Below are 26,408 nucleotides of genomic sequence, written 5' to 3' on the forward strand. Positions count from 1 at the left end.
AGAAATCCAGTTTTATATGAACTACTTGTTGCTTATACAATCATATTTGATAAATTAAAATACTCATTATTTATGTCACTCAATGCACTAAATGAAACATGTGTTAATTAATTACACACAGACTAATCTTTTAAAGCCTTTATTTATGTTATTTATGATGATTTTCCGCTGACAGCTAGTGACATATTTAAGATTAGAATATTACATCAGAACAATAAAAACACTGAAATGTGCATTTATTGAAAAGTATGTTTATTACCTGCATAAAGGTTATTTTTAATCTGACAAATGAGCTTCAGGAGAACACATTTGATGTGGCTGTACAAGAAAAGCAATTCTAACTCTGCTCAACTCTATATGGAAAAGATTAATAGAAATCTAAACTCTCTTTTGTACAAGAATTAATTTTGTCATCAAATATCTACCCCAGCTTATTTAATAAGCCAGGGTTGTACTCTAGAAAACGTATTACAGCAGAAAAACCCTTTTGTTGAGGGGACCTTTTAAAAAAAAAAAAAAGCTTGCTGTGGTCTCCTGAAGTAAGCAGGAGATAAAAGCCTGTGAAAACAATGTCAAAATCCTAAATCCAGGAAATCATTACAGACTGAAAGCTCTGATATCTAATAAGTACTTCAGTTGCATTTATTTTATATGAACTGTTCCCAATAATTGACAATAATTTCTCTAGAATACTGAAAGCAGTGCTGCTTTCCTTTCTTTACAAAAGAAATCCCTGGTAAGGTAACACAATTTGCCGTCTAGAAGTTTTTTTTCTTTTCCCATGAACGTGGTACACATAGCTGCTCAGCTGAAGGGAACAAAACCCCGCTGCCAACTAGTACTTGGCAACGTTTTTGCAGAGCATCACCAGTATTTATGATGGCAGGGTGTGCATAGGAATCCTGACATTGTTGAAGTCCATTTTAAATATGACAGGACATTTACCTATTTTTTATTTTACTGCCAGCTTTTAAGAGGAGCTAGACTTAAATAATATTTGATGTTTCATTATTTGAATGAAGCAAATCAGTCTATTTGTAACGTAGGCATCGTATGATTTTCTGTTACTCCAGTTGTACTTTAGTACTTATGCTTTTTCTGATTATGATTTAGATTTATAAATGTCCTTGATGTGTGAAATCCGGATGGGGAAAATCAGTGAAGCAGTAGTCTGAGATGAATTGATGGTAATAAAGTTATTAAAAGATGGTACTCTAGAAAACGTATTGCATCAGAAAAACCCTTCCATTGAGGGGAACTTTAAAGAGAAAAAAAAAAAGCTTGTTGTGGTGGTAAAGTCAGAAAGGTGGAAGTAAGATGAACGGAATCATATGGTGTAACACACCGCTTGTTCTCCCACACAGAAAACCAGTCGACTGCTGGTTCTTATCGTGACTTGCAGCACAGGAGAGGAAGAACATTGGGTGGTTTTCGGGGTAAAACAATGAGTCCATGGTGAGGAAGCAAAATTAAAACGCTGGGTGGGAAACCTGCCAAGCGGGCAAATGAGCTCAGCTTTTCAGGCTCTTTCTCTCTTTGATCACTCGACCTTTTCGCTTTCATTTTATCAGTGAAATAAAAGGATGTAGAAGCCTCTCAAAAAGAGAGAGCTGGATAAAGGTGTGCGTTTTTCCCTGCAAATTACTCGAACCCGTTAGGGGAGTATCACATGCCGACTCATGGATTGATTTGCACTTCTTGTCAAGACAATACCTCCAAAAATCAATACTACTACTGTGTACTCGTGCAGTATTAGTGATGTGTGTTTGGTAGCTTTTATTCTCTGCTGTGATGCAGACTGCATATACTGACAAGCAGGTTTAAACAGAGATCACAGTCATACTCCCTGATTTTTAGACCAAATGAGAAGTTTTAAGTATTTAACCTCTGAGGAGTTTGAGGTATAATGGATCAAAATAGACAGGTTTGTGAACATTTTTCTACAAACATCAATGCCTTCTTTGCACTCCTTAGGATTTCACAGCCTGGCAAAGTTATCTTTTGTACATATAAGCTCTTCTCTAAAGCCACAAAGTCAGCAGGTGCACCACTCCCTATATGCACAATGCATGTAAAGTTGCTGTTCTCCAGTTGGAATGAGATTATTTGCTTTGGACACACTGTCAAATGATTGGTTTTATTGCACAAGAGGAACAAATTCTGTCATACATATAGGGTAAATTAGCTACTATATGTTATCAAAACAGTTTCTAGTTTGCTGCTTTAGTTTGTCAAATATATTTTGCAATGTTGTATTACAAAAGGAAAATGTGGCGGAAATATAAACGAGGCCATTTTTTTCTCTATAGCGTGTGATGCATGTAGTGAGTTTGCTGTTTTTAAGAATGGCGAGCAAAACGTAACTTTTGCTTAATGCCTTTCTGTTGCGTAACCAGAGATGTAACGGTGATATCTTTAGACGTCAGCAGATAAATCTACATCCAGTACTACGGTAGATATTTCTGTGTGTGTAATTGGGTTAAATTACCCCGCAAGCACACTTTCTGCTTCACAGTTTATGTTGAATCATCTGCATCACTGGTAGTATTTAGCTGAGCCTGTGTTTTAAGACACTTTCTAAATCAGCTCATAAATCATCCGTTTTTCAGTATCGCTTTTATTTTAGCACACAGTCTTCACCTTCTTGTCCTTTATTCAGTAATTCCATATTTGTCGCGATGCTACTTGGATTGATAGGTGATCAGTTGTGTGTTGAAAAGTGACAATGTGCTGGAAGTGTGAAACTTGGCTCCATCACTGACATCTGCACATTCTGTGCTGCATGTCTTCCACTTGTGTAGACATAAGACACAAATCCCACCTCAGCACTCATGAACTGTCTGTCAGCTCCTTGCCTCAGCAAGCTAGAATTAAGTGAAGGGCAGATTAGCAGTGCAGGCTTTGGATGAACAGATAAATGGCCTGATACAGTCTTTGTCAGTTGTATTTATATATATATATATATATATATGTATACAGTACAGACCAAATGTTTGGACACACCTTGTAATTCAATGAGTTTCATTTATTTTCATGACTTTTGACATTGTAGATTCACACTGCAGGCATCAAAACTATGAATAACACATGTGGAAATATGCACTAAACAAAAAAGTGTAAAACAATTGAAAATACCCCTTATATTCTAGTTTCTTCAAAGTAGCAACCTTTTGCTGTGATTACTGCTTTGCACACACTTTGCATTTTCTTGATGAGCTTCAAGAGGTAGTCACCTGAAATGGTTTTCACTTCATAGGTGTGCCCTGTCAGGTTAATAAGTGGGATTTCTTGCCTTATAAATAGTCATGAAAATAAAGAAAACCCATTGAATTAAAAGGTGTGTCCAAACTTTTGGTCTGTACTGTATATGAAAGCTAAAGCAAAATAGCTATTTTATATATATATATAAAATAGCTATTTTGCTTTAGCTTTGAAATTCAGAAAGTTGTGGCTTAAGTTTATACATAGGGAAGCTAAGATTGTCTCTTTACCTTTTGTCATACTGAAAACAAGCTGTACCAAAAACAGCTATGTTCTTACTTGAAACATACTTATTTGTCTCAAAACTGTTTCACTTAAATATTAGTAATAATTATGATCTTGCCCTTAGCAATTCAAACAATTAACTTGATTTAAGAAATCTGCTGTATTCTGACAGCATATCACATGAAACACCTTTGTTTGTATATGGTCTTACTCAACAAATACAGCTGCAAACTTCAATAAACTCATTTCTAACTCACTTTGATGATTTCACGTGAAGATATTTGCTGAAGCTCTAGGTTAACATTAGCATATTTGCTCTTTGTTTTGATATGACTTAATAACCCTGCTTTTAATGTATTTCAATATGGCTCTCCAGTTATTTATGAACACAAAACTTACAGAAAAGTAGTTCTGCTGACTCAGATGTACTTGGAGCTGCAGCAGCCAATACTGCCTTTCTTTCACTTGCTTATCTCAACAAAGTGGAATGCAAATTTTGACAGGAACCTGGATGCCGATCATTTAAAGCATGTCTTGATCTGATCTGGAACATTCCTAACATCTCACGTAATGGCTTTACTTTCTTTTCTTACTGCGGCTAAAAGTGAAATGACGTTTACGAATTATGAGCCTTAGATTAAAGAAGATAAAAGAGCTAAGCTTTCTGTTGTTTGTGACATCAAGCTCATATTTCTGCCGTTACACAACACCTCAGGTTATGTTATTTTAAACTCTGAGCTTAGAAGCGCTATTCTTAAGATAAGAGCTGAATGGAGGTGGTGACTGAATTAACAGAGAAACCACATTAAGGCAGGATTATATGGGTTTGAGCAAACCTATTAAACGTCAAGGGGTAGCCTAAATTGACCTCACTGATTACAATACAATCAACCGAGCCCAGTGGGCCCTTTTACATTTCAACATGTACAATAATTTGTACATGTTGACTTGTGAGTTTAAGATCCTCATGCTGATTTTGTGCTTCATTAAGAACAGTTTCCCCAGCCACCAGAGAAACCCTCAAATAAAAAAATGAAAAAATCAATGCAGCAAACATCATGGAAATGCACGTACTGTCCTCCATTAAATACAGATAGGCCTAATTAATGAGTCGGTGCATTCAGATGGCGGTGAGAAGTTCTACAAGAATTTAACATTTTTTGTTTTTGAGAGCAGCGCTTTCATCAAGTGTGGATGTGTGTGTGTCCAAGCCAGTGTATGCGACTTTGATTCAGCTCGTTCTAAAGGCTAGCTGCTGAGCGTCCATTTGCATATCTGCCCCCTCATTCCTCCCACATGTCTTCAATAAAATATGCTGGCCAAAGGAATCAAAGCAAAATACAGCAGGAAAGAGTTTTTACAGTGTTATCCTGTTACAATCACATAATTTTAAAAAGATTTTATGTTGTAGTCAATATATTGTAGAGCTTTCTCTGACTGCAAGCGCAGCTGTAGGTCTTTGTGAAAAATCTCAATTGTATCTAGTGCTTAACTTTGACTAGACCATTCTAACACATGAATAATATGCTATGAACTATTCCATTTTAGCTCTGGCTGTAGCGTTAGTCGTGCTGCAACTGACAGTATAACAATCGATTATTCTACCGTTTATTTTGACAATCAGATTAATCTGATAAAAAAAAAAACGGACTTTCTTCAGATTTTTCATTTAACCACGCTAGCATTTTTTTTTACACAATATTATTAATGCATTAAAATGCAAATAAATCAATTCCTTTTTAAATAAGTGAACATTTATTGCCTTAAGTGTACACTTGATCATTTGTAGCAAAGTCAAAAAACACTTCTAGCATAAATATAAAAAGCTCGGCCCTTTCTGCTTGAGGCTAATCTGGTAATTATTTTTTTGGATTAACCGATTAATAATTGGATAGCAAAAGGAGCTTAATGGATTTGTTTTTACTGAATTTGAACAAGGTGAAGATAACACTATGCCACTTGATGAGTTCTAGCTAAAACATTGTTGCAAACAAAGTTGTTTTTTTCCTCTTAAAAACAAATATATGCTCTTTTGGTAAAGTTTTGACTTAATTCCTGCTCTGAGGGTGGAGATCTTTCAGCTTTTTTTGAGTTTGTATAATTCAGGTAACGATTAATCAATTACTAAATGAGTTAACGAGTGTTCCAGTTGTCGATTCATCATGATTAAATTTTTTTTTTTTTATAAATTTTATTTTAAGTTTTCAAGGTTTAGAACATACAGATAGGCAAACAGACAAAACCCAGATGCGCAGGTCATTTATGAAACAATCCAGTTGACAAATGGTGTATACACATAACAAATGTGTACAAAGTCACATACATGTGAATACATACATCCATTAAGGGGAGGCAGAGGGGAGAGTCCATGGAAAAGTTTGTTCAACTCAGTCTAGTCTGTGAAAAGTGTTCCAGGAATGGATTCCAATAGTATGAAAAAGTGTCTTTAGAGCCTTTACGAAGCCTTTCCATCTGTATTCATCATGATTAATTTGATTTGATTATTCTTCTCCAACTGGAAGGTGAACCGCTCCCTCGATCTCTAGAAGTAAACATGCTGTCTCTAACAGGTTGTTTATTTCACAATTACTTTTTATACAGTATACTGTAGCTTCAACATATAACACGCTACTTCCCCCCACTGTTGCCATGTAATACGTCTGTCCACAGTGAACTACTTCTTTGCCATATTTTTGTCTCTTTTGCTTGCTTTCTGATCCGTTCTCACTGTAAGAGCGCAGGTGGAGCTTCATTTCAGCAGCATCCTACAATTAAAGGGTTGGGAGTGAAGATGAAAGTCTTGTATGCAGTTTGAAGTTGCCCTTTCATTGAAGTCTGGGCCAAACGACAACATCTGTGTGAGTCTTAGAGACCGACATTCAGAGGTGAATAATAAGCTTCTGTGCAAAAAACAAACAAAAAACCCGAAGAAAACCAATGTTGTGACCACAGTGGGTGGACAATAGCTTATTTAAGAGAGTGCTGGTGAGGGAAAGATGAAGGGATCCAGAAGTTTGTTATTGTGACCACACTGTTAAAGGCCACTCTAAAGTTGAAAGAAGAAAGATCAGAGACTACCCAAGCCCATATCACACCTTCTCAGCACGCACTAACAACCACGAGTCAGAGAGGATATTGCCCATCTGTATTTTCAGGTCAAGTTTATACTTCTAGTGCTGCTGGCTCCATAACTTTCATTGTTTTCAATCCTCTAAAGTTTCAGCAGCTTGCCATCTGGCCTTAAGCTGGTCCTTACTCAGCTATGCTTGCAAACACTGTGTAGGTGTATAGAGTCACTGTTCCTGTAGTTTGAGGAATAGCATTTTACAATGCAGTGACTCCTAACAATACAGGCTTCTACTAAAACCCCTCAAAACATGAAATAAATTAATGATGTAACACTTATGGAATGCTGAGTTTATCACAGATTGGCAGAAAAATTAGTCAAAAAATATGTTGTGGTCGGCACCAACTTTGCTGCCTTTATAAACTTGCACACAACTATTCCTAGTTTTACACACATCTATTTTTTAAAACCATTAACGGTGTTTTTAAAGTCTCACTCCCCATTTTTGTGTTTATAAGTTACACATTTTATATATCAGTCTGTGGATGCAAAAAAAGAAAAAAAGTTGTGCCACTCATGCCCTGAAGGAGGTTTTTGCTGCTTATTTCCATATTCAGTCAATAAGAATGGCTGCCCCACCCCCTGCCATCCATACACTGAAAGAAAATCTTGTAGAAAATCCTGTTTTGTGTTTCTTATTAAAACACTTTTCATGCAGCCAATAAATAGTTGTTCTCTTCTGTGGGAACAACCTTAGATTGAGACAAACATGAAAAGCGTAGCCTGTAAATTGGTCAAACCTGGACTAAAGTATTCTACAATGATTATGGTTGCATTAAAAACGGAGCGATCTATAGAAAATATGGGAGATCTTTTGTTCTTAATGCTGCATAACAAGTAGTTTTGTGCGAAGTGGGCTTTGTCTCCGGAGTGGGTGTGTGTTTGGAAAAAGAAGGAGCTCATACTGGAAGCCTTTCATGACGCAACAGCTACCGTTAGCGTATACCCATTGTTTGCTGTTATACATGAACCTTGTGCAGAGTGACAGTCCAGATGGTCAGTGATATTCTGAAACGGGATTTCTTTTAAAGCATGTACAACTTCTAAATTTCCAATGAAAGATGTGTGATTGAAGGAATGAGTCCTGTTAATGTCCTCTGCATGAGATTGCATTGTTTTTATGAGGTGAAACACTGGCCTAACAGACTGCAATGTCACATTGTTTATAATAGATATTCATTTGTTGCAACAGCTATGAGAAGACTGAAATGATGGCATCCTTTTTGTGAACATTGTGGGTCAGTTTTTGGAGATTTGTGAAACATTTATTTCTTGACTTTCTATGAAATTTGGCTCAATACAAGACGAAACATGACTAAGGTTTACCTTCTCGTCTTCAGAAATCCAGATCTCATTGTTCCATCTGTTATACTCTTGCACTCCGCTGCTCCTGCTGCTGCTCCCTTTCTCCAGTGCTCATAAAAAACATTCACCCATAATTCAACCAAAATCCAATTCAGCTTCTGTTTTTTTTTATACCCTGTTTATTCTAAAAATAAGATGTGTGCTCCTCCTCAAACTGAGTCTTAGATCTGGTTGTTGCATTCTGTTCTCCCTTAACTTCAATCGCTGTTGCATAAAATGCAGAGAAAAAATGCCCAGTTTACTCGGAGTTTGTCAAAACATAAACATAAATACATTTAGGATTGCAGGGCCAAACATCCAATAAATATTTAAATCAGGATTTGGAGCGGTTAGATACGCCAATACTGCTGAAAAACATGGTTTAAGTCTTTAAGCCATGTTTTTCTCCTTTTCTTTTTTCCTCTATGCAAGTTGTCACCTTTAAATGCATGAAGTTTAATCCACGTATTTATTTGTCTTTATAGAGAAGCTGATGGCATACCAACGGGAGTTCCACGCTTTGAAAGAACGGCTTCGTGTTGCAGAACACAGGACTCTGCAGCGTTCGTCTGAGCTCAACCACATTCTCGAGCAGTTCAGACGGGCCATCGCCGAAACCAACGGCAGCAAAGATGCGCTCATTAACTTCTCAGGTAACCGAGGCCGACGCCTTGACAGGCATTGTTCTCAACATTGTTTTATTCCAATCCAGCATTCCTTCTTGTACTTCTGTTTATCTTTATGGATTTAATTATTATTTCATCACAATGGTGCGATTAAACATCTATTAAGTCAAGTAAAATACATAAAACCCACTGAAAACAACTAATTGTCAGACTGACAGCAGTGAAACACACCTTAGATCTATTAAGTGAGAGATGGATTATCTTGTTGAACAAGATTCTTGTTATGGTGACCCACTAGCTAATTTGAAAAGCTTATTCATTAAAAGCATAAAGCTTTGATTAAAAGCTCACCAAAGTGGAATCAGTTTAATATCTCTTCAGCCTATTTGTAATGTGTATTTGTGACAGTTTGCACATTAATGTGGTTTGTTTTGCAGTTTACTTAAGTTTATTATTACTTAATTAGCTCTAATGGGGTTGATTAAAAGCATTCTTTTTTTTAAGTCATATATTAGTTATGACCAAATTTTACAGCTGAGAAGTACATCACTGTACATCACCAGCATTTTGCTTTCATCTAGCCTTCTGCTCTTTATCAGTCAGTAATGACTTATGTGATGTTTGGTTTCAATGGGATATCTGTCTAAACAATTTGGCCATGTGCTCATAAATCCTCTCCAGTTAGAGCTCTTAAAATAGCTCACCGTGAGCTGTTTTGTTCGGCCCTGTTTTCAGATGAGACACAGAAACTACTGAAGGAGCTCACAAACAAGAAAGCTCTCCAGGTGCCAAACATCTACCACCACCTGCCTCACCTCCTCAACAATGAGGGCAGCTTGCAGCCGGCAGTCCAAGTGGGTCTTGGACGCACAGGAGGTAAGAAGTGGATTTATACATTTTGCTCACTCGGCATGAAGTTAACTTTGCCAACTTTTAATGGTACTTCCCCTCCACCCCCTTCTGTACAGCGAATGATTAACAAACACAGTAAAACCCTCCGACATCTTTATTACACCAGGGAGATCCTCAGGTCTCAACATGTTCTCAGGTTGTTACTTGTTCACAACAAGTGTCCTCTGAGGATTTAGCTTTCCACACAGATATTTACGTAAAACATAACTTATAATTAAAATTATAATTGTTTTCCTCTTATGTTCTTCCTAAAGAGCGTTGCAGCAAAACTTTACACTGATAACATAAACCAAATACAAGAACCTCTTAAAATTTATGATGCATTGAACCCTCCTGTGGGGTATTTTTTTCTCTCTCTTGCCTGCATCAGTGTTTTTTATGAGCCAGCAGTTCTGCACAATGTGTTTTTCTCCTAGTTGTTGGGATACTTTCCGTCTGTTTTCCATCTATTTTGCTGCTGATTTAGTTTTTATCCTGTAAGCTGCATCATACTCCATATGACCTCTTCTGCATTTAATTCCTAGTAAGAAGTGTCCTTATCTTGCTTTTCGTGCTTTATGTGTGCACTAGATTTAAGGCTGAAATAAGCTTAAGGTTTAAATCAATCTAATGACCCTGTCCCATATTTAATCATTAAAATTGAGAAAATAAAACAGACTCTAAACAGACAGCAAAACATCAAGTCAACTGTAGCTATTAATGAAAACCAAAGATGAAATCTGTATATCATTGTTAGCAGTTTTTTGCCGTAAGTAAAAGGCGTCCTTTTTAGGCTTTTTTTCCCTTCTACTCCCTGTCCTTGGATCAGGGACCTGAGATGTCACATGTCACTAAGGCTTAGCCTGACAAGATTTCTAGGAAGTACCGGGTAGTTGTCTTTCTTGTCTGACCAGGTGTACAAACACCTCTTATCAGCAATGTTTTAAGAGACTATTGCTTTCTTCAGAAGTGAAAAAGAATGCCAACTCACTGCAGCCCTTTGCATCAGTGCCATCAGCTTTCGTCTCTGAATTATGCTCAGTTGGGTTTATTGCAATGCACAAAGCGGAGCTACAGCTCCTGGGAAGCGATCTGTCATGGTGGCTCACAACTGCTGCCTGCAGATTTTCCCTAGCTTGTCTAATTAATTAAAATTTGAAGTTTTAAATGTAACAATCTAGTCTTAGTTTTCGTTTTTATTTCATTGTTCCTTTAATGTAGTTACACTGTTAACCAGGACATTTGACTGGTTACACTAATCTTCAAGGGATTCGTTTTTTTTATTGATGTGTGGCACTTTTTTTTTTTCATACCTTATCACTGTACCAGTAATGCTGGATACATGACATTGTTAGTTGCCACTGGCAACCCTTCCTTCAAGGTAAAAGCACTGCATCATAGAGCTTAGAAATCTCTATCTTGAATTTCTTGTTTCATTGCCAGTCTGTGAATGTTTGGCACTGGGTTATTTATAGCTGCACAATTCAGGATGCTATCCAACTCAAAATTTAACAATGCTGATGAAATAACAGTGGGTGGAGAGACTTCTGAGAGAGATCTAGGTGGGCATTCATGTGCCTGCTCAGATATTCGTGGTCTCAGATGTTTTTCTCTATTTAAAAATATGACAGAAAAAGGAAGACGTCACCCCACAGCCTTCAGTGTCTGCTCAGCGTGGAAACACTCAGATTGGACGACAATTGGAGTTTCCAGTCCCATCACATGACTATTGTCATTCATTGGCGTCTCACTTACTAGTTCTGACAACTATGACTGTGATTGTGAGGACCCCAGATTTTTATCTCTCCTTTGGTGGGCAACTTCTTCGATCACAAGATCTCTATTCCACAGATTCTTTCTTCTGTTTTTAGAAGGAAACACTACAGCAGTGCTGTCAGCTGACAAACCTCATATTTGCATCTTTTGTGGTTTTGTTTTCTTATTTACATTTGAAATTTTCTGAGGTAAAACTTGTTTGGCCTGATGTTTGAGTTTCAGAATTTCAGGGACTGATGTGGCACAGAATGAATGGACAAAAGCACCACAGAACTGTTCCTCTACAGTGTTTTACAAGCTTATCTAAAAACATGTTGGTTTATTTATGGTATCCCTCAAACACTTTCACCTGACTCTTTCACAACACCAATACAAACTCTTCTTGGAGGCACTTTGGTTGTTGACAGATGAAACTAATAATATGATGATTCATATTTTAACAGTGCAATCACTATTGTGAAACCAGGTAGTGACAGCAATGCCTGTGGGTACGGTGAAGTAGCTCTTCCACCACAGCCCTCCTCACACCTGCTTGTCAGCTGAGTAAACTGACTTCCCTACTCAAGAGCACTAGAGTTCATTTTAATGCCTGTCATAACAGATGATTTAAAAAATTCATTGACCAAACGGGAAGATGATGTCATGATTTGAAAGACGCAAACTCTGTTAGAAGTGCTTTTTTGTTCGTTGAAGATCTCTAGTATTTAAATTTAAACCTATATGGCAATGAGGTTTACTTAAGACAGTAAAAAAGAAAACATTTATTCTTTTTATTAGTAACATTTTCCTAAAATAAATGCAAATCATTTCTGTTCCATCACCTAATGTAATGTGTTGATAAAGTTTTAAAAATGAATGATATGCTACCACAAGGAAGGTGTATGGACTTCAAAGTTTACTAAAATACTTTTTACTGTTTATTGAGATGATTATATAAAAAGTAAGTGAAGATAAAAAGTAAAATGTGTTGTTTTTAGGCTATAAAGCCATTACTCTACGTAGTCAGTCAGCACAAATATGGCTTTTACACCAATAAATCTGCTATTTCCAGTTGAGTTACATTTAGCTGTGCAGTTGAGCTGCTGAATATTGTACAACAATTGTCAATTCATGTTTTAAAATGTAAATGTGGCATTTTTAGGTTCAACACTTATTTTACCTGCTGTGTATGGTTTTACACTTGTATCTTTCTTTTGTTTGCTTGTTTTATTTTTCGTTTACACTTCTTGTCTCTTTCTATTTCACACTAAATAAATTGCATCCATGGTGTCTGAACTAAAAACAACACGTTCACACTCATTTCAGTAAATGATTGAACAACGTTTTGCAAAACACTAGAAACTGTACCAGTCACTTGTTTTCAGCGATCTGACAGAAACATGTAGCATTTTTTTCCCTCCTCCTGCCTTCTGGTGGAGTGAAAAGGACAGCCCAGCGGAGCGGAGCGGGCGAGCTGATCAAGGGACGAGGGGCGGTGCAGTCCTGGAGTCAGTCCTGCTGCACATGCATGCATTATCCCTCATTCATTGTCTGCCATCCTCCCTGTCACTCTTGTCTTTTCTCCTTCCTCCCACATTCTCCTTTCATCCTCGACCTACTTTCTTGGTGGTGGGTGTCGCTATACAACATGGAGCTCAGTGTGAAAAACACAAAAGCAGAACTAGGACAGATTCTCCATGCTGCACAGATCACTCTAGAGAATTGCACCCCTTCTCAATCCGCTGTGCTGTTCACTCATGCTACACCTCAAGTTTTGTTGCCTGCTTTTACTTGGGCCCCATGTGTCCACTGAATCGGCGCAGTCAGCATGTTCCCCCTTTAACCGTCCTCCGCCTGCAACTATCAAACACACAATCTCTCACACATTCCATATTCATATCTGCTGATTGCTGCCCCAATAAAGTAAGTCATGTGGAGCTGTTATCAGCTCTTAACCTTGGTTAACATTTCCTAAGCTAAACATCGACCTTTATGTAAACCAGGCAAACTCTAGTGAAGCCTTTACCTCTGTGATTAAAGAGAGACCCACAATACTATTTATTTTTGAGTATTTGATTTGATGGATTGCTTTAGCTTGCTGTGAGGCAGCAGCTAATGAACAAAGTTTTTTTTATATATATATATATATATATATATATTTAGACTTTTTTTCAAAGTTTGTATAAGCTATAATGCCATAGCATTTTTCAAATAAAATATTGTCTTATTTTAAAATCTGAATATTGTCTTAATGTAGTTTAGAGTATATGAACCTTATTAGATACTTCTGTTAATTACATCTCCCAACCGCGCCCATTGAACCATATCCATACTATCTCTCTCTCTGTGGGAAAACAGTGCTAATAATCAAAAATATTCCTGTTGAGTTATAATTGTATCTTGTGGCATTGTATCTTACAAACTCTTTCTATTTGTCATCCTTCTCTATGCCATCTGCCAGTCTTGGCACAAATTGCATTTTTTTGTGGATCTAGGTTGACTTAATCTGTTGTCGACTGTCTCACTCACGCTAAAGATTATTTGTTTTGGCCCACTCAGTTGTGATTAAACTGCTACCCCTACGGTTCTTTCCTGTTTCTCACCTCGTGCTGTATCTTTTCCTCAGTTACCATGGTGATGGGGATCCCCACAGTGAAGCGAAAGGTGAAGTCGTATCTGTCAGAGACGCTACGTTCACTAATAGACAAGCTCTCACCAGAGGAAAAGCTTGACTGTGTCATCATTGTGTTTGTTGGGGAGGTGAGAACTTGAGTGGTAGTGTAATGCTTTCTCAGAGTCGAAGGAAAAAGCAAACAAAAAAACCATACTGCGTGGGTGTAATGTTTCCTCCTGGTGTGATCTCTGCAGACGGACCTGGACTATGTTCACAGCGTGGTTGTTGGCCTCGAAAAAGAGTAAGTACACTTCTTTTTTTTGTGCAGACAGCTTTAAAGCTCAGAATACTAACATTTGTACACAGCAACCCACGGAAAGCTTCATGTCTCATCTGCGTCCAAACCGTTTCTGTCATTAGGTTCTCTACAGAGCTCAACTCCGGTTTGTTGGAGGTCATATCCCCACCAGCCGCCTATTATCCTGACCTGAACAACCTCAAAGAGACGTTTGGAGACTCCAAAGAAAGAGTCAGGTAAAAATGCTTTACACAAGTAACTAGACCTTAGTAGATATGTTACGTTAAGCAATATTACTGTATGTTAGGTCTAAATTACCTAAACACAGACACAAAGAAGAGACAAGAGTCAGAACTACATTTTACCTGCAGGGAGAGCACAGTTGAAACCCAGTTACAGATTTCTACCTATGCTCTGAAGCTTCAACTGAGTCTTACCCTGCTTTTATTAGCATTAGGAACTCCCTAGTTACATGACAGCGTGCAGCTCTGAAGGGAGGGGGAAAAGAAAAACAGCTGCACACTCATATGAACATAACTCATTTATACGAACAAGGTAAGACTATAGATTTGCAGTTCCCCTGGACAATTGGCGCTGGAATGCCTCGTTCATGGTATCCTCCTTTTTCACTCCTCAGCAGGCTGCTTCCAGAGTTTCTGCAAACACTTTAAAACACTCAAAGCACTTCAAAACACTTAAAACACATCATTAAAATGTAAATGCAAAGGTAGATAAATGGATGATAATATAAAATAAAGATAAAGCAAATAAAGGTAAAGCAAATAAATGATAATAAAAGATAATAAAATATAAAATACTTCCAACAGTGTACATAAATCTTTTAAATTATTATGTAAACTATCAAAAAAAATGTCTAATGATTGAATTGTGTGACTTAAAAAAGGAAACAAAGACAATCTAAAGAAAATATTTGGTAATTATGCTTATACTTTAAGTAAAGTCTGTTAAAATTAAAGTGACTGGGAACTGGTTAATAGCATAGTCAAGAATTTGATTTAAAGTTATTAATCAAACTTTTTGTTTAAAAATATGAATATGTTGAACAAAATATCAACCCACTAACAAATGGTAAACAGATATCTATCGCTAATTCTGCTCCACTGCTACATGGAGAAAGTGGAACATTTTCTGAATAAGTAAACTGATTTAAATGTTTAAACTGTAATCAAAATTGAACTATTCTCCCAGAAGTTTAAAGAAAGGGCCACCTAATTCTCCACGTCAGTATGAAGCATAGACTTTGAGAGAGGAACAAATAAACGGGGGGGGGAGCGATTTAAAGTCTCCAAATCACCTTAATATGTGATTTTGAGGCATCAGACATCCATTTTCACAGAAGACGTTAAGTCCCTTTTGTTGGCCCAGATCTTCTCTGTTCAGTTCAGAGCTTTTTCACAAAAGTAGTTCAGGTGCTTAACTAGGGTTAATGCTAGAGACAGTTTTTAACTGGATCTGTAAAAGAACTCATTTGCTTTTCTTCCACCTAAGAGCCAAGTTGGAGCTACTTCTTTATAAAAGTTTCATTCGGTTAATATTTGATCCTTCCACTGGGTTTTTGTGAAGGATTACAGTGTATGGAAAATGTTTATGTACACATATTACAGTATTTATCCCTGTATCCCTGCAAGTAGATACCATAATATCCCCAACTTACCTTATAGTAACTTTTTTTTAGTCATTGCTTGGGAATGCTTCACAATCAGCTGATCTCTCATCACAACTTTTATTAGTACAACCTGCTGATATTAAAACACCGACATTGTTAATAGACTGAATCAGAAATTTTGTTTTTGTTGTTTATAATCAGCTGTGAGTGTACTTTTATACTGCACTTTGACTTGCTTAAACTCTGGGGAGTCAGTGGAGTCCTCAAGATGACCTGATCAGCCAATCAGGAGATTTTGGTCAATTTTGTTAGTTGGCCAATAAGAAAAACATATTATCTTATTAAATTGCTACCATGTCCTTTAAACTCGAGTGAAATATATAATGTAAAAAAAGTTATTCTTCTGTATAATACTCAATTATCTTTTAATTGAGTAAAAAGACTGAGTTTACCACTTAAAATAATATTTAGATTTAACTAATCATGGATTAAATTGAAACCTCTCTGGTTTTTGAGTTGAGCAAAGTAGGATGCACGTTAGAGCTTTGATGTTCTAATGAGACAGACCGTTTAAAAAAAAAAAAGATGAAGACTTGAAGATTTCAAAGACAGTTGTTAAATGTATAACAGCTGTCAGAGATCTGACCAGAGAGTGGTCAGATCTCTGGTGTTTGTTTTTGTGTACAGCATACATCGACGTTTCTTCTGGTACTTAGTAATAAAACATGCTAAAATACTGAGTTAAATTTAGTTTAACCAATTCTCTGATGGAATGTAAAAGAGCTGTGATGAGAATTGCAGAAAAAGTGGAGAGATGAGTCAGGGGAAAACGGAGGGGAGGGAGTATGTGATAGCTTTTAGGTGGCTTGATGGGGCGCTTAGTATTCCACAGGCATTTGTCAAAGTCAGATCAAGGTCATCAGCAGCAGCACTCTGTGTCACTGTCTCTAAGCAGGGCTCCATCTGATCCACCGTGCTTTATCTTCTCTTTGTAGTTGAATTGATTAGAAATCTGTTTACAGTGCAGTGCAGGCTTCTTCTATGTATTCATATAATAGCTTTCAGGAGCGCCGCACTCTGTGTGGGTGTTTTGAGTGCACAGACGTTTCAGATTGCATCTAGATCAACATGATTGTCACATTTTCTATGTTTGCATCTAAATTAGCTAAGAAAATACTGTGGACTTTCAAAGTTGGAATAAGTGACCATCCCTGCTTACTGGTGTGTTATAAGAAGGCAGGCATGCACATTTATATGTAACAGAGCTTGTGTAGTCAGAAATATGTCTTTGACAGCTCCCACACAGAAATACCTGCAGTCCTCTGTGAGCAATCTTATTCCCAACCGCTACATCATTTGGATCAAACAATTAGTGTGGCAGCTGGGGTTTATAAATTATTCAAGCAGAGTCTGCTCTCGCAACTTTGCACGCATACCTGGAAAAGCACTTTTGCTTTGTACATGTAAAGCAGTCTGTCTGACATGCACTTCACAAATGTAAGACTCCTTAACATTCAGGAGGATGGACTCAGCTATCATGGGTTGATTTTTATGTTTGTGTTTCAATGACTTCTGTTTTTATTTAGATGGCGAACGAAGCAGAATCTGGATTATTCCTTTCTCATGATGTATGCTGTAAGCAAAGGGGTTTATTATGTCCAGGTATGTACTTGAATTTTAATGCAGAAATTTCTTCAATGCTTCTATTAGGAGCTGAATCATTATGTGTGACATAATTCAGAAGAGTCTCAATTTGGTATGTTTGCTGCAGCATGAGTATAAACACAACATGCTTAAAATGTATTATCCGAAAAGCTTTTTTGTCACTTCACTCTGAAAGGTAAAATATTACAATAATAAACCTTTGTGTGTAAATATTACATGTCAGTCAAGATAAGTGTATTTATAACTCTGCTACAGTGCCAGCCATTTTACAAGCAACAGTGCTAAAGATGTGTGAAATGTATTTTTTTAACTTCAGTCGCATAATGAAACATGGAAATTCTACAAAATAGAATCTCAACACAGTTGGAGGGGAAAGAATCCCACGTAAATAAAAATTTATGCCAAAATCCCCTCGGCTAAAATCAACAGTACTCCAGCTTTCAACACTTTTTACTGTGTCCCAAAAAGACACACCTACTTCTCTTTAATTCAGTTGAAAAATACTTTTATGCCAAAGGGAAATTAAATGCTGTCTTAACTCGTATCATCCAAGTAATTTCAAAGAGTGATGACGTTGTGGGGAGGACAGATCTCAGCTAGTGCTCGACCTCCGACTGAAAACTGCTGCTGTATGACAGCCTCATGCCTGTGATGATATGCTAACAACTCAATATAACAGCTGCAGAGAAGATATCTAACAGTAACATGCCCTGAAAGACACCACCAGTTGTTAGCAAGCGCTGCTAAACCACCTCATTTGCTTTTGCCACTCCTTTATAAATCTCTGTTTGGCCATTTGGTTAAAAAGCCTGTCAGAGAGACATTGGAGTTGGTGATGTTATCCTTGCTTTTTGCTTAAAAGCTTGCAATGTTGGCAATCTTTTTATATTTACCATCATGATGAAATGGTACATGAAGGGATTTTGTTAAAATATATTTTTATGTTGGTTATTTTCCCCCCAATGTGTAAATGTGCATAAATTGAAGATTTTTTTTTCTAAATATCTTGAGCATGAGATATTTGTGTCACTACAAGTAAAAATGAATTTCTTTAAAGGCTAACAAATCTTTAATACATGAGAAACTGTTGTAATCAACAGTAACCTAATGAAACCAAACAAGAAAGCTGTTTTTATTTCTGAAAATTTAAAAAGGCAGTCATTTTGACTTCCGGTGACGATGCGGCGAGGAGAGAACGCATGCTGAGGAGCCAGAGCTGATATCGGCCAGTTTTACGTTGCTACTTTCCGTCAGAAGACTTAACCCGTGTGAGCGAGGTACAGGGTAAGCAATACAGATGAACAGAGGGAAAAATTCAAGGATAAAGAGCACACCGGGCCCTAAAATTGACCAAATGATCCGGTCGAACCCACGAGCTAACGAGGCTAATGCTAACACTAGCATGGAGACGCTCGCTGATGCAGGGACAGATTCAATGATTTTAAACGAGATTCGCGTCATGAACCGGGACCTCCAAGACAAAATACAGCAGGTCGGAGCAGACGTGATCACAATTAGAGACTGTCTGGACTCGTTGAAATCAGACTTGGCCGGCCTCAGCGGCAGGATGGGGGAAGCGGAAAACAGAGTGTCGCAACTTGAGGATGAGAATGCGGTGCTCACTGCGAGCACGGCTGAGCTCAAGTCCAAAGTTGCACAGCTGGAAGATCGGATCCAATATCAAGAAAACTACAGCAAGAGAAACAATCTAAGGATCAAGGGTGTCCCGGAGCTCTCGGAGAAGGGGGATAACGTACCGGAGTGTGTCATGGACATACTACGAGCCCTACTCCCACAGGATCAGGGAACGGATCAAATCGTCATTGAAAGGGCTCACAGGGTACCTGCTACTCTAAAAGAAAACAGACGAAACACGCCAGCCGGACCCCGACACATCCTGGTGAGATTCCTTCGCTTCACAGACAAGGAGAAAATACGACTCAGAGCTCGAGAGGTTGGAACTTTTCACTGGAGGGGAAACAAGATAGAGTTTTTTCCAGACTTCACGAGGGAAGTACAAGAAAAAAGAAACAAATTCTTTGAGGTCAGACGTATGTGCAGAGCCAAGGGACTGAAATACACCACGCAGTACCCAGCAGTGTTTTGGGTCTCCCTCGGTAAGGAACGCCTCCGCTTTGAAGACGCCACCGCAGCAAAGAAGATGATAGACAAATACCAACCCCCAGAGGAAGGTGAATGAACGAACAGGCTGCGATGATCAGTGGTAATACCTCCTTTCTGAGATCACTAATCATAACCTCCAACTTATTAAGACTAAGATGTTTATCATATTATACACGTTGAAACTGGACTTCGTTAATCTGGTCAGATTTATGTTATTTCGGTGAATTTTTGCTGATGGGGAAAATCGATTGCTATGTAAGCAATTTAAGTCGCATATTTGGTGTTTTGGATCGATAAATATGAGTGTGTGGCAATCTAAATTGCTAGGTGTTCATGTCCCTCATATTGGTTTAACATACAGTTTAAATAGCCCAGCTTATTTGGTAATTTTCCCCTTTTTTTTTCTTATCTAATTCATTTGCACTAACAAAGTTCTGGCGGAAGTTCTTGATGCCTATTATTATTCTATGTTATTGGCCGAGGCAGCTCACTCTGAAGGCCTCCATGCTCGTCATAAGGAATAAGGCGTGGTTACTTTACAAAAGACGCTTTTGTTTGCGTCTAATTTTTGTTTTTGTTTTTGGGGTCCTCCATCTCAGCCAGCCTTTTTCTGTGTTTTCTTTTGTTATATGTATAAACACAACTGACACAGCACAAGACACAATGATGGTCTTGTTACTATTATTGATAAACGAACATAAAATATGGGGACCATAGTTAAAATATCCTCATGGAACGTTAATGGTTTGGGCTCTTACACCAAACGATGCAAAGTACTTAAATATCTAAAGCAGAAAAAAGTAGATGTGATGATGCTACAAGAAACACACTTGTTAGAGAAAGATGTTAACAGAATTAAAGATAGGTGGGTGGGACAAGCTTACCATAATACTTTCAAACAGAAAAAACGAGGAGTGTCTATTCTATTTTCTAAACATCTCTCAATTCAGGTGGAGAAAGAATATAAAGACAAAGAGGGTCGAGTAATAGTTCTTCTAGTCAATATTTCAGGACAAAACATTATTATAGCGAATATATATGCCCCTAATACAGAGGATCCAGATTTTTTCTTACAGCTAAAGACAATTTTTACGGATTTTGGGGACTTCCCTACTATCGTAGCAGGAGATTTCAATCAAGTCTTAGACCCTGTTTTGGATAAATCCGGGAAATCAATTCATAGAACCAGCAAAACCCAGGAAGCGATTAAAACTCTGTGCAAACATGCTGGTCTATCAGATGTATGGAGGCTCCTAAATCCTTCAGCGCGAGACTATACCTTCTTCTCAAGTAGGCACTCTGTTTATAGCCGGATAGACTATTTCCTGATCTCACACTCTCTCATTGAAAATGTTGGGAATTGTAATATTGGTTCAATAGCAATAACCGATCATGCCCCCATAGACCTAGTCCTACAATTGGGTTCTCATTATGAAAGGGCTAGGGGATGGAGGTTGAACACCAGTTTACTAAATGATGCTGACCTATGCAAAAAACTCAGAGAACTAATTACTGAATACTTTATAAACAACAACAATACTGCAGACCAAAACTCAATTTGGGATGGGTTCAAAGCATATATTAGGGGAATACTGATACAACACTCCTCCCGGATCAAAAAACAAGACTCCCAAAATATAAACCGATATGAAAATGAGATAAAGAAATTGGAGAGGGAATATTCGGAAAATCTTAACCCTTCAATCTTTGATAAATTAGTCAGAGCTAAATATGAGCTAAATACAATATTTTCTAAAAAAGTAGAGTACTCTCTTTTCAGGATCAAACAGAGATGGTATGAATCAGGCGATAAAGCGGATAAATTATTAGCCAGCCAATTAAAGGCCAAACAAGCAGCGCGTCAAATTAGTGCGATAAAGAATGGGGCTGGGAATGTAGTTACTAGTCAGAAAGAAATCAACAAAGTATTCAAAGATTTCTATAAGCACCTTTATTCTCAAGAAGGACAATTTGATTCAAATACAGCAGAAGAGTTTTTTGGAAGGTTAAGTCTTCAGAAATTGTCCAAAGAGAGTGCCACACAACTAGAAAGGCCTATTACTATGGAAGAACTCGTTAAATGCATTAAAACCTCACCCAATGGGAAAACCCCAGGCCTGGACGGTTTTCCTAACGAGTTTTATAAAACATTTACATCTGAACTGGGCACAGAAATATTAAAAACCTTTAATTCAGCTATCAATTCGCATCGACTCCCCACATCCATGAAGGAATCATTAATTACTGTCATTCCGAAGAAAGGAAAAGACCCTCTGGAATGTTCAAGCTACAGGCCAATAAGCTTATTGTGCTGTGATGCAAAATTATTCACAAAAATATTATCATTGCGGATTAATAAAGTCATAACATCAATTATACATCCGGACCAAACAGGCTTCGTCAAGGGCAGAACCTCCTCTGATAGTCTAAGACGTTTACTACATCTGATTTGGAAGGCCCAACATTTAAATTTTCCTGTAGCGGCCCTGTCACTTGACGCGGAAAAAGCGTTTGACAGGGTCAGCTGGAACTATCTTTACTATACACTTGGAAAATTTGGGTTTCAACACTCTTTTCTAGAAATAATAAAAATGATATACACAGACTCAAAAGCAACTGTAACGACAAATGGATCAAGATCAGATCAATTCTTAATTGAACGCGGGACTAAACAGGGAGATCCATTGTCGCCCCTACTCTTTATTATTGCACTCGAACCCTTAGCCCAAGCCATCAGACAAAACAAAATAATAAAAGGTATAACAATGGGTGAAATAGACAACAAAATGTTAATATTTGCAGATGATGTGCTGCTTCTGCTGTCGAATCCTGAGGAATCATTACCTCCTTTACTGGATTTAATTAACAATTTTTCTGATTTGTCTGGATACAAGATTAACTGGTCTAAATGCGAAGTAATGCCCTTGTCAAAACTTTGTTACAAAAGCCATATACAAAAATGGAAATTTCAGTGGGTACCAAAAAACCTTAAATACTTAGGAATACTGCTGAACCCGGGCCTGGAAGACATTATTCTGGACAACTTTGAACCTGTGATAAATAAGATAAGTTTACTTTTAAAGGGATGGGACAAGCTACAAATATCACTATGGGGTAGAGTCCAAGCCATTAAAATGATTATTACACCAAAATTAAATTACCTATTCAGTTTATTACCTCTCAAAATTCCACACTCTATATTTAAGACCCTGGACAAAATGATAAACAACTTTATCTGGGAGGGGAAAAAGCCTAAAATGTCTGTCCTAAAACTCCAAACTAAAGTAGAATACGGAGGATTACGACTTCCCAATATGCAACTTTATCAGGAAGCTTTTACAAGCGCACAAATAACATCCATTATGTTACACAACCACAATAGTCCGATCTGGGTGAGCTTGGAAGGTGAAATAAATGCTCCATTTAAAGTTTTTGATTATCTATCCCAACATTCAAATGATGGAGTTAAATCCAATCCAATTATCACTCACACTAAAAAGGTTTGGCAGCAGTTACATAAAAAAGCAAACAGCTGTCCTTTCGCTCAGGGAACAGCCTCAGTGTGGAATAACCCAAAAATAAAAATAGGGGGGAAAATGATCTTTTGGAGGAGCTGGCTTATAAAAGGGATTGACCGTATAAACTGCTTCTTCAAAAATGGTACCTTACTGTCATTTCAACAATTTCAAGAACTATACAATCTAAACCACAAGGATTTCTGGAAGTTCCTACAAATTAGAGACTGCCTTACAAAATTAAAGAATCCTGAGGGAAGCATACCCATGGAATCACCAATATACACCATATTTAACAAAGTAAAAGACTCCCCAAGACGGGTAAGTCATATTTATAACTATCTGATTGAGAACACTTGCAATATTAATACAGGACTTAAGAAGGTGTGGGAATCAGAGTTAAACATACAGTTCACAGAGGAACAGTGGGCTGCAATAGTCAAACAAATGTTAAAGCCCATGAGAGATGCACGCTCCAAACTGATACAGTTCAAAATTACGAATCGATTATATTGGACACCAGTTAAATTATTCAGAGCTAAAATAAGTTACTCTGATACTTGCTGGCGATGCAAACAAAGCTCAGGAGACATGCTTCATATGTTCCTCATGTGTCCGAAACTAATTTCCTATTGGCAGGAGGTCATGGGGAAAATTAACAGCACCCTCAACTCCAACCTATTGTTGACACCTACACTGGCACTTCTTAACTTCTTTGATTATAAAGTCAAAATAGGAACAAAAAAAATACAGTGGTTAAAAATAGCCCTCACAACGGCTAAACGAGTTATATTAAGACACTGGAAAGGTCAAAGTATCCCTACTTATACAGAATGGTATGCAGCTCTTTTAGAAACTGCTTCTTATGAACGACTCATCTACAAGATAAACGGTCAGATTGAGGCGTATCAGAGTATGTGGGAACCGTTCTTAAAACCATAGAGGAAAGGCTCAAACACTATTGGTCCAGAATAAAAGATAGTGTGTTTGTACTTTTTTTTTTTTTTTTCCTTTAGCTCCTTCTGCTGGTTGGGGTGGGGGGAGTACGGGAGGATCGGGAGGGGTTCAGGGGGGAAAATGTTAAAAACTCAAATCCTTCTCTGTATAACTACTTAAGGTTGTATACTTCACAGTAGTGATATTGTTAACATTGGTTTCACTGTATGTTTTATTGTTGAAGGATTTAATAAAGATTGAGAATCGAAAAAAAAAAAAAAAAAAAGGCAGTCATTTTCTTTCCCTCAGCACTTAACTAGTGCTTTTTAAGATGGCAGTGATTTTCTCTATTACCATAAATCTCTTGGGCTTCTCCAACTCTTGTCTGATGTAATCTAGGCACGTTGTTTATGATCCTAATGAAGTTAGAAGTGTTGACAGAATTTTTACTGTGTTAAAACGTCCTTTTTCTCTCATCCATTAAATGTCATTTCTATCTGCGATCAGTGGAAAGAAAAGAGGTATTGTCATGAGAAAATATTTTCAACTGTCTTAGTGTAACCTGTGACTCTAGTTTAGTGTAGTTGTTTCCTAGCTCAGCTCAGACAATGTTGATCATGAAAATAGAAGAGCTCCCCTCCCCATTAAGGATTACCTCACATTAATCTCACACAGTGTTTCCTTTCTGGTATTTTTATCATTCTGTGTTGCTTCTTTTAGCTGGAGGACGACATTGTGGCCAAGCCAAACTATTTTGCCACTATGAAGAACTTCGCCCTGCAGCTGTCCTCTGAGGACTGGATGATCCTGGAGTTCTCCCAGCTTGGCTTCATTGGTATTACCTTCTATCAATCAACCTCAAAACAATTACCAAACAAATGCAGTGTGGTACAGACTATTTCTGCACTATTATTACTACTATCTATTAAACTATATGGCTTGCATTCTTAAATACCTAGGTTTTTATTAAGTAAATGTTTGCTTATAAAAGCAATATAATGGAGTTTGCAGGTATAACTCATTGTAACAGCACTGCAAAATTACTAAAATTCAAAATGATAAATACTGTCAACCAATAAGATAAGATAAAATTAGTCAATGAAATCATTATTACTTCCTAGAATAAAATGCTGATTTAAATACACATAATGACTGTGGATTGATTATTAAGATAGAGCACATAACACCAGTTTTAAAGTCCCTCCACTGGCTCCCTGTAGCTCAAAGAATAGACTTTAAAATACTGTTGTTAGTTTATAAATCACTGAACGGCTCAGCACCACAATACATTAAAGATCTGCTTTTATTGTATCAACCTTCCAGACCTCTCAGGTCTTCCGGTTCTGGTCTGCTCTGCATCCCCAGAACCAGAACCAAACGAGGAGAAGCAGCTTTCAGCATCTATGCACCACAAATTTGGAACAAACTTCCAGAAAACTGTATAACAGCTGAAACACTGGCTTCTTTTAAATCTCAACTGAAAACCCACCTGTTTAGAATTGTATTTGAAATGTAATCAATTACAAATTTATTGATGGAACTTGACTTAATGATTGATTCTATATTGCATTGTGATTCTGTGTTTGTAATGATGTAAAGCACTTTGAAATGTCTTGCTGCTGAAATGTGCTATACAAATAAAATTTGATTGATTGATTTGATTGATTGTTGCATTTCCAACTGAGAACTTGTAAATTCTGACTTCTGATCACAAGAAAACCAACTGTTATACACACTAGCAAATATAATGGCTGCTGGTTTGTTGCATCTCAAGTCTTTTAATAAAAAAAAAAAGTAGTTCACGTTCCATTGAGTGTTTTTAACAATGAAAATATAATTTGTAAATCCTTAGACCAATATACTGTGTTAGACTGACGATCTGTACAGAACGTACAGACTACTCTGTATGAGTCTGAGATGGGCACCAACATGAACTAAAACATCAAACTATCATTGCTGCATGGCTTTCTGTCGAACTGCTGTTAATATTTTGCAAATTATAGTATGGCATTTATTCATTTTTAATTAATTTCTAATCTGTTTGATCTCTTCAGTAATTTGTCAAAGATCTCAATCAAACTCTTATGTTGTTGTATCATGTTGGAGTCTTGTGGCCTCTGTGATTCTTTCAGGGGTTCATCTTGTTTCAAGTAACTGGTAACTTATTATCAACCTTCTCTGAAGGAACAAGAAACATTTCTTGAGTTGTTTTCTCGTTCTTACAGGAAAAATGTTCCAGGCTCCAGATCTGAACCTCATTGTTGAGTTCATCTTTATGTTCTACAAAGAGAAGCCTATTGACTGGCTGCTGGACCATATTCTCTGGGTCAAAGTTTGTAACCCTGAGAAGGATGCGGTATGTCCTGTCAATAATGTACAAACAAGAGATTCAACATAGCG

General features: G+C 37.3%; 1 protein-coding gene across 2 annotated transcripts in view; it reads left to right on the top strand.

Moving 5' to 3' along the window:
- mgat4a (alpha-1,3-mannosyl-glycoprotein 4-beta-N-acetylglucosaminyltransferase A) overlaps positions 1-26,408 on the top strand; it is a 42,056-nt gene that overhangs the window by 8,918 nt on the left and 6,730 nt on the right. For both annotated transcript variants that reach the window (XM_028023875.1, XM_028023876.1), the window contains 8 exons: positions 8,443-8,610; positions 9,319-9,459; positions 13,856-13,989; positions 14,098-14,144; positions 14,264-14,377; positions 17,355-17,430; positions 24,729-24,843; positions 26,234-26,364. In XM_028023875.1, coding sequence (XP_027879676.1) covers positions 8,443-8,610; positions 9,319-9,459; positions 13,856-13,989; positions 14,098-14,144; positions 14,264-14,377; positions 17,355-17,430; positions 24,729-24,843; positions 26,234-26,364 — 926 coding nt within the window. The remainder of the gene's footprint in view (positions 1-8,442; positions 8,611-9,318; positions 9,460-13,855; positions 13,990-14,097; positions 14,145-14,263; positions 14,378-17,354; positions 17,431-24,728; positions 24,844-26,233; positions 26,365-26,408) is intronic.

Source organism: Xiphophorus couchianus, chromosome 7 (genome assembly GCF_001444195.1).
Source record: "Xiphophorus couchianus chromosome 7, X_couchianus-1.0, whole genome shotgun sequence".
In the NCBI taxonomy this organism is placed as follows: Eukaryota; Metazoa; Chordata; class Actinopteri; order Cyprinodontiformes; family Poeciliidae; genus Xiphophorus; species Xiphophorus couchianus.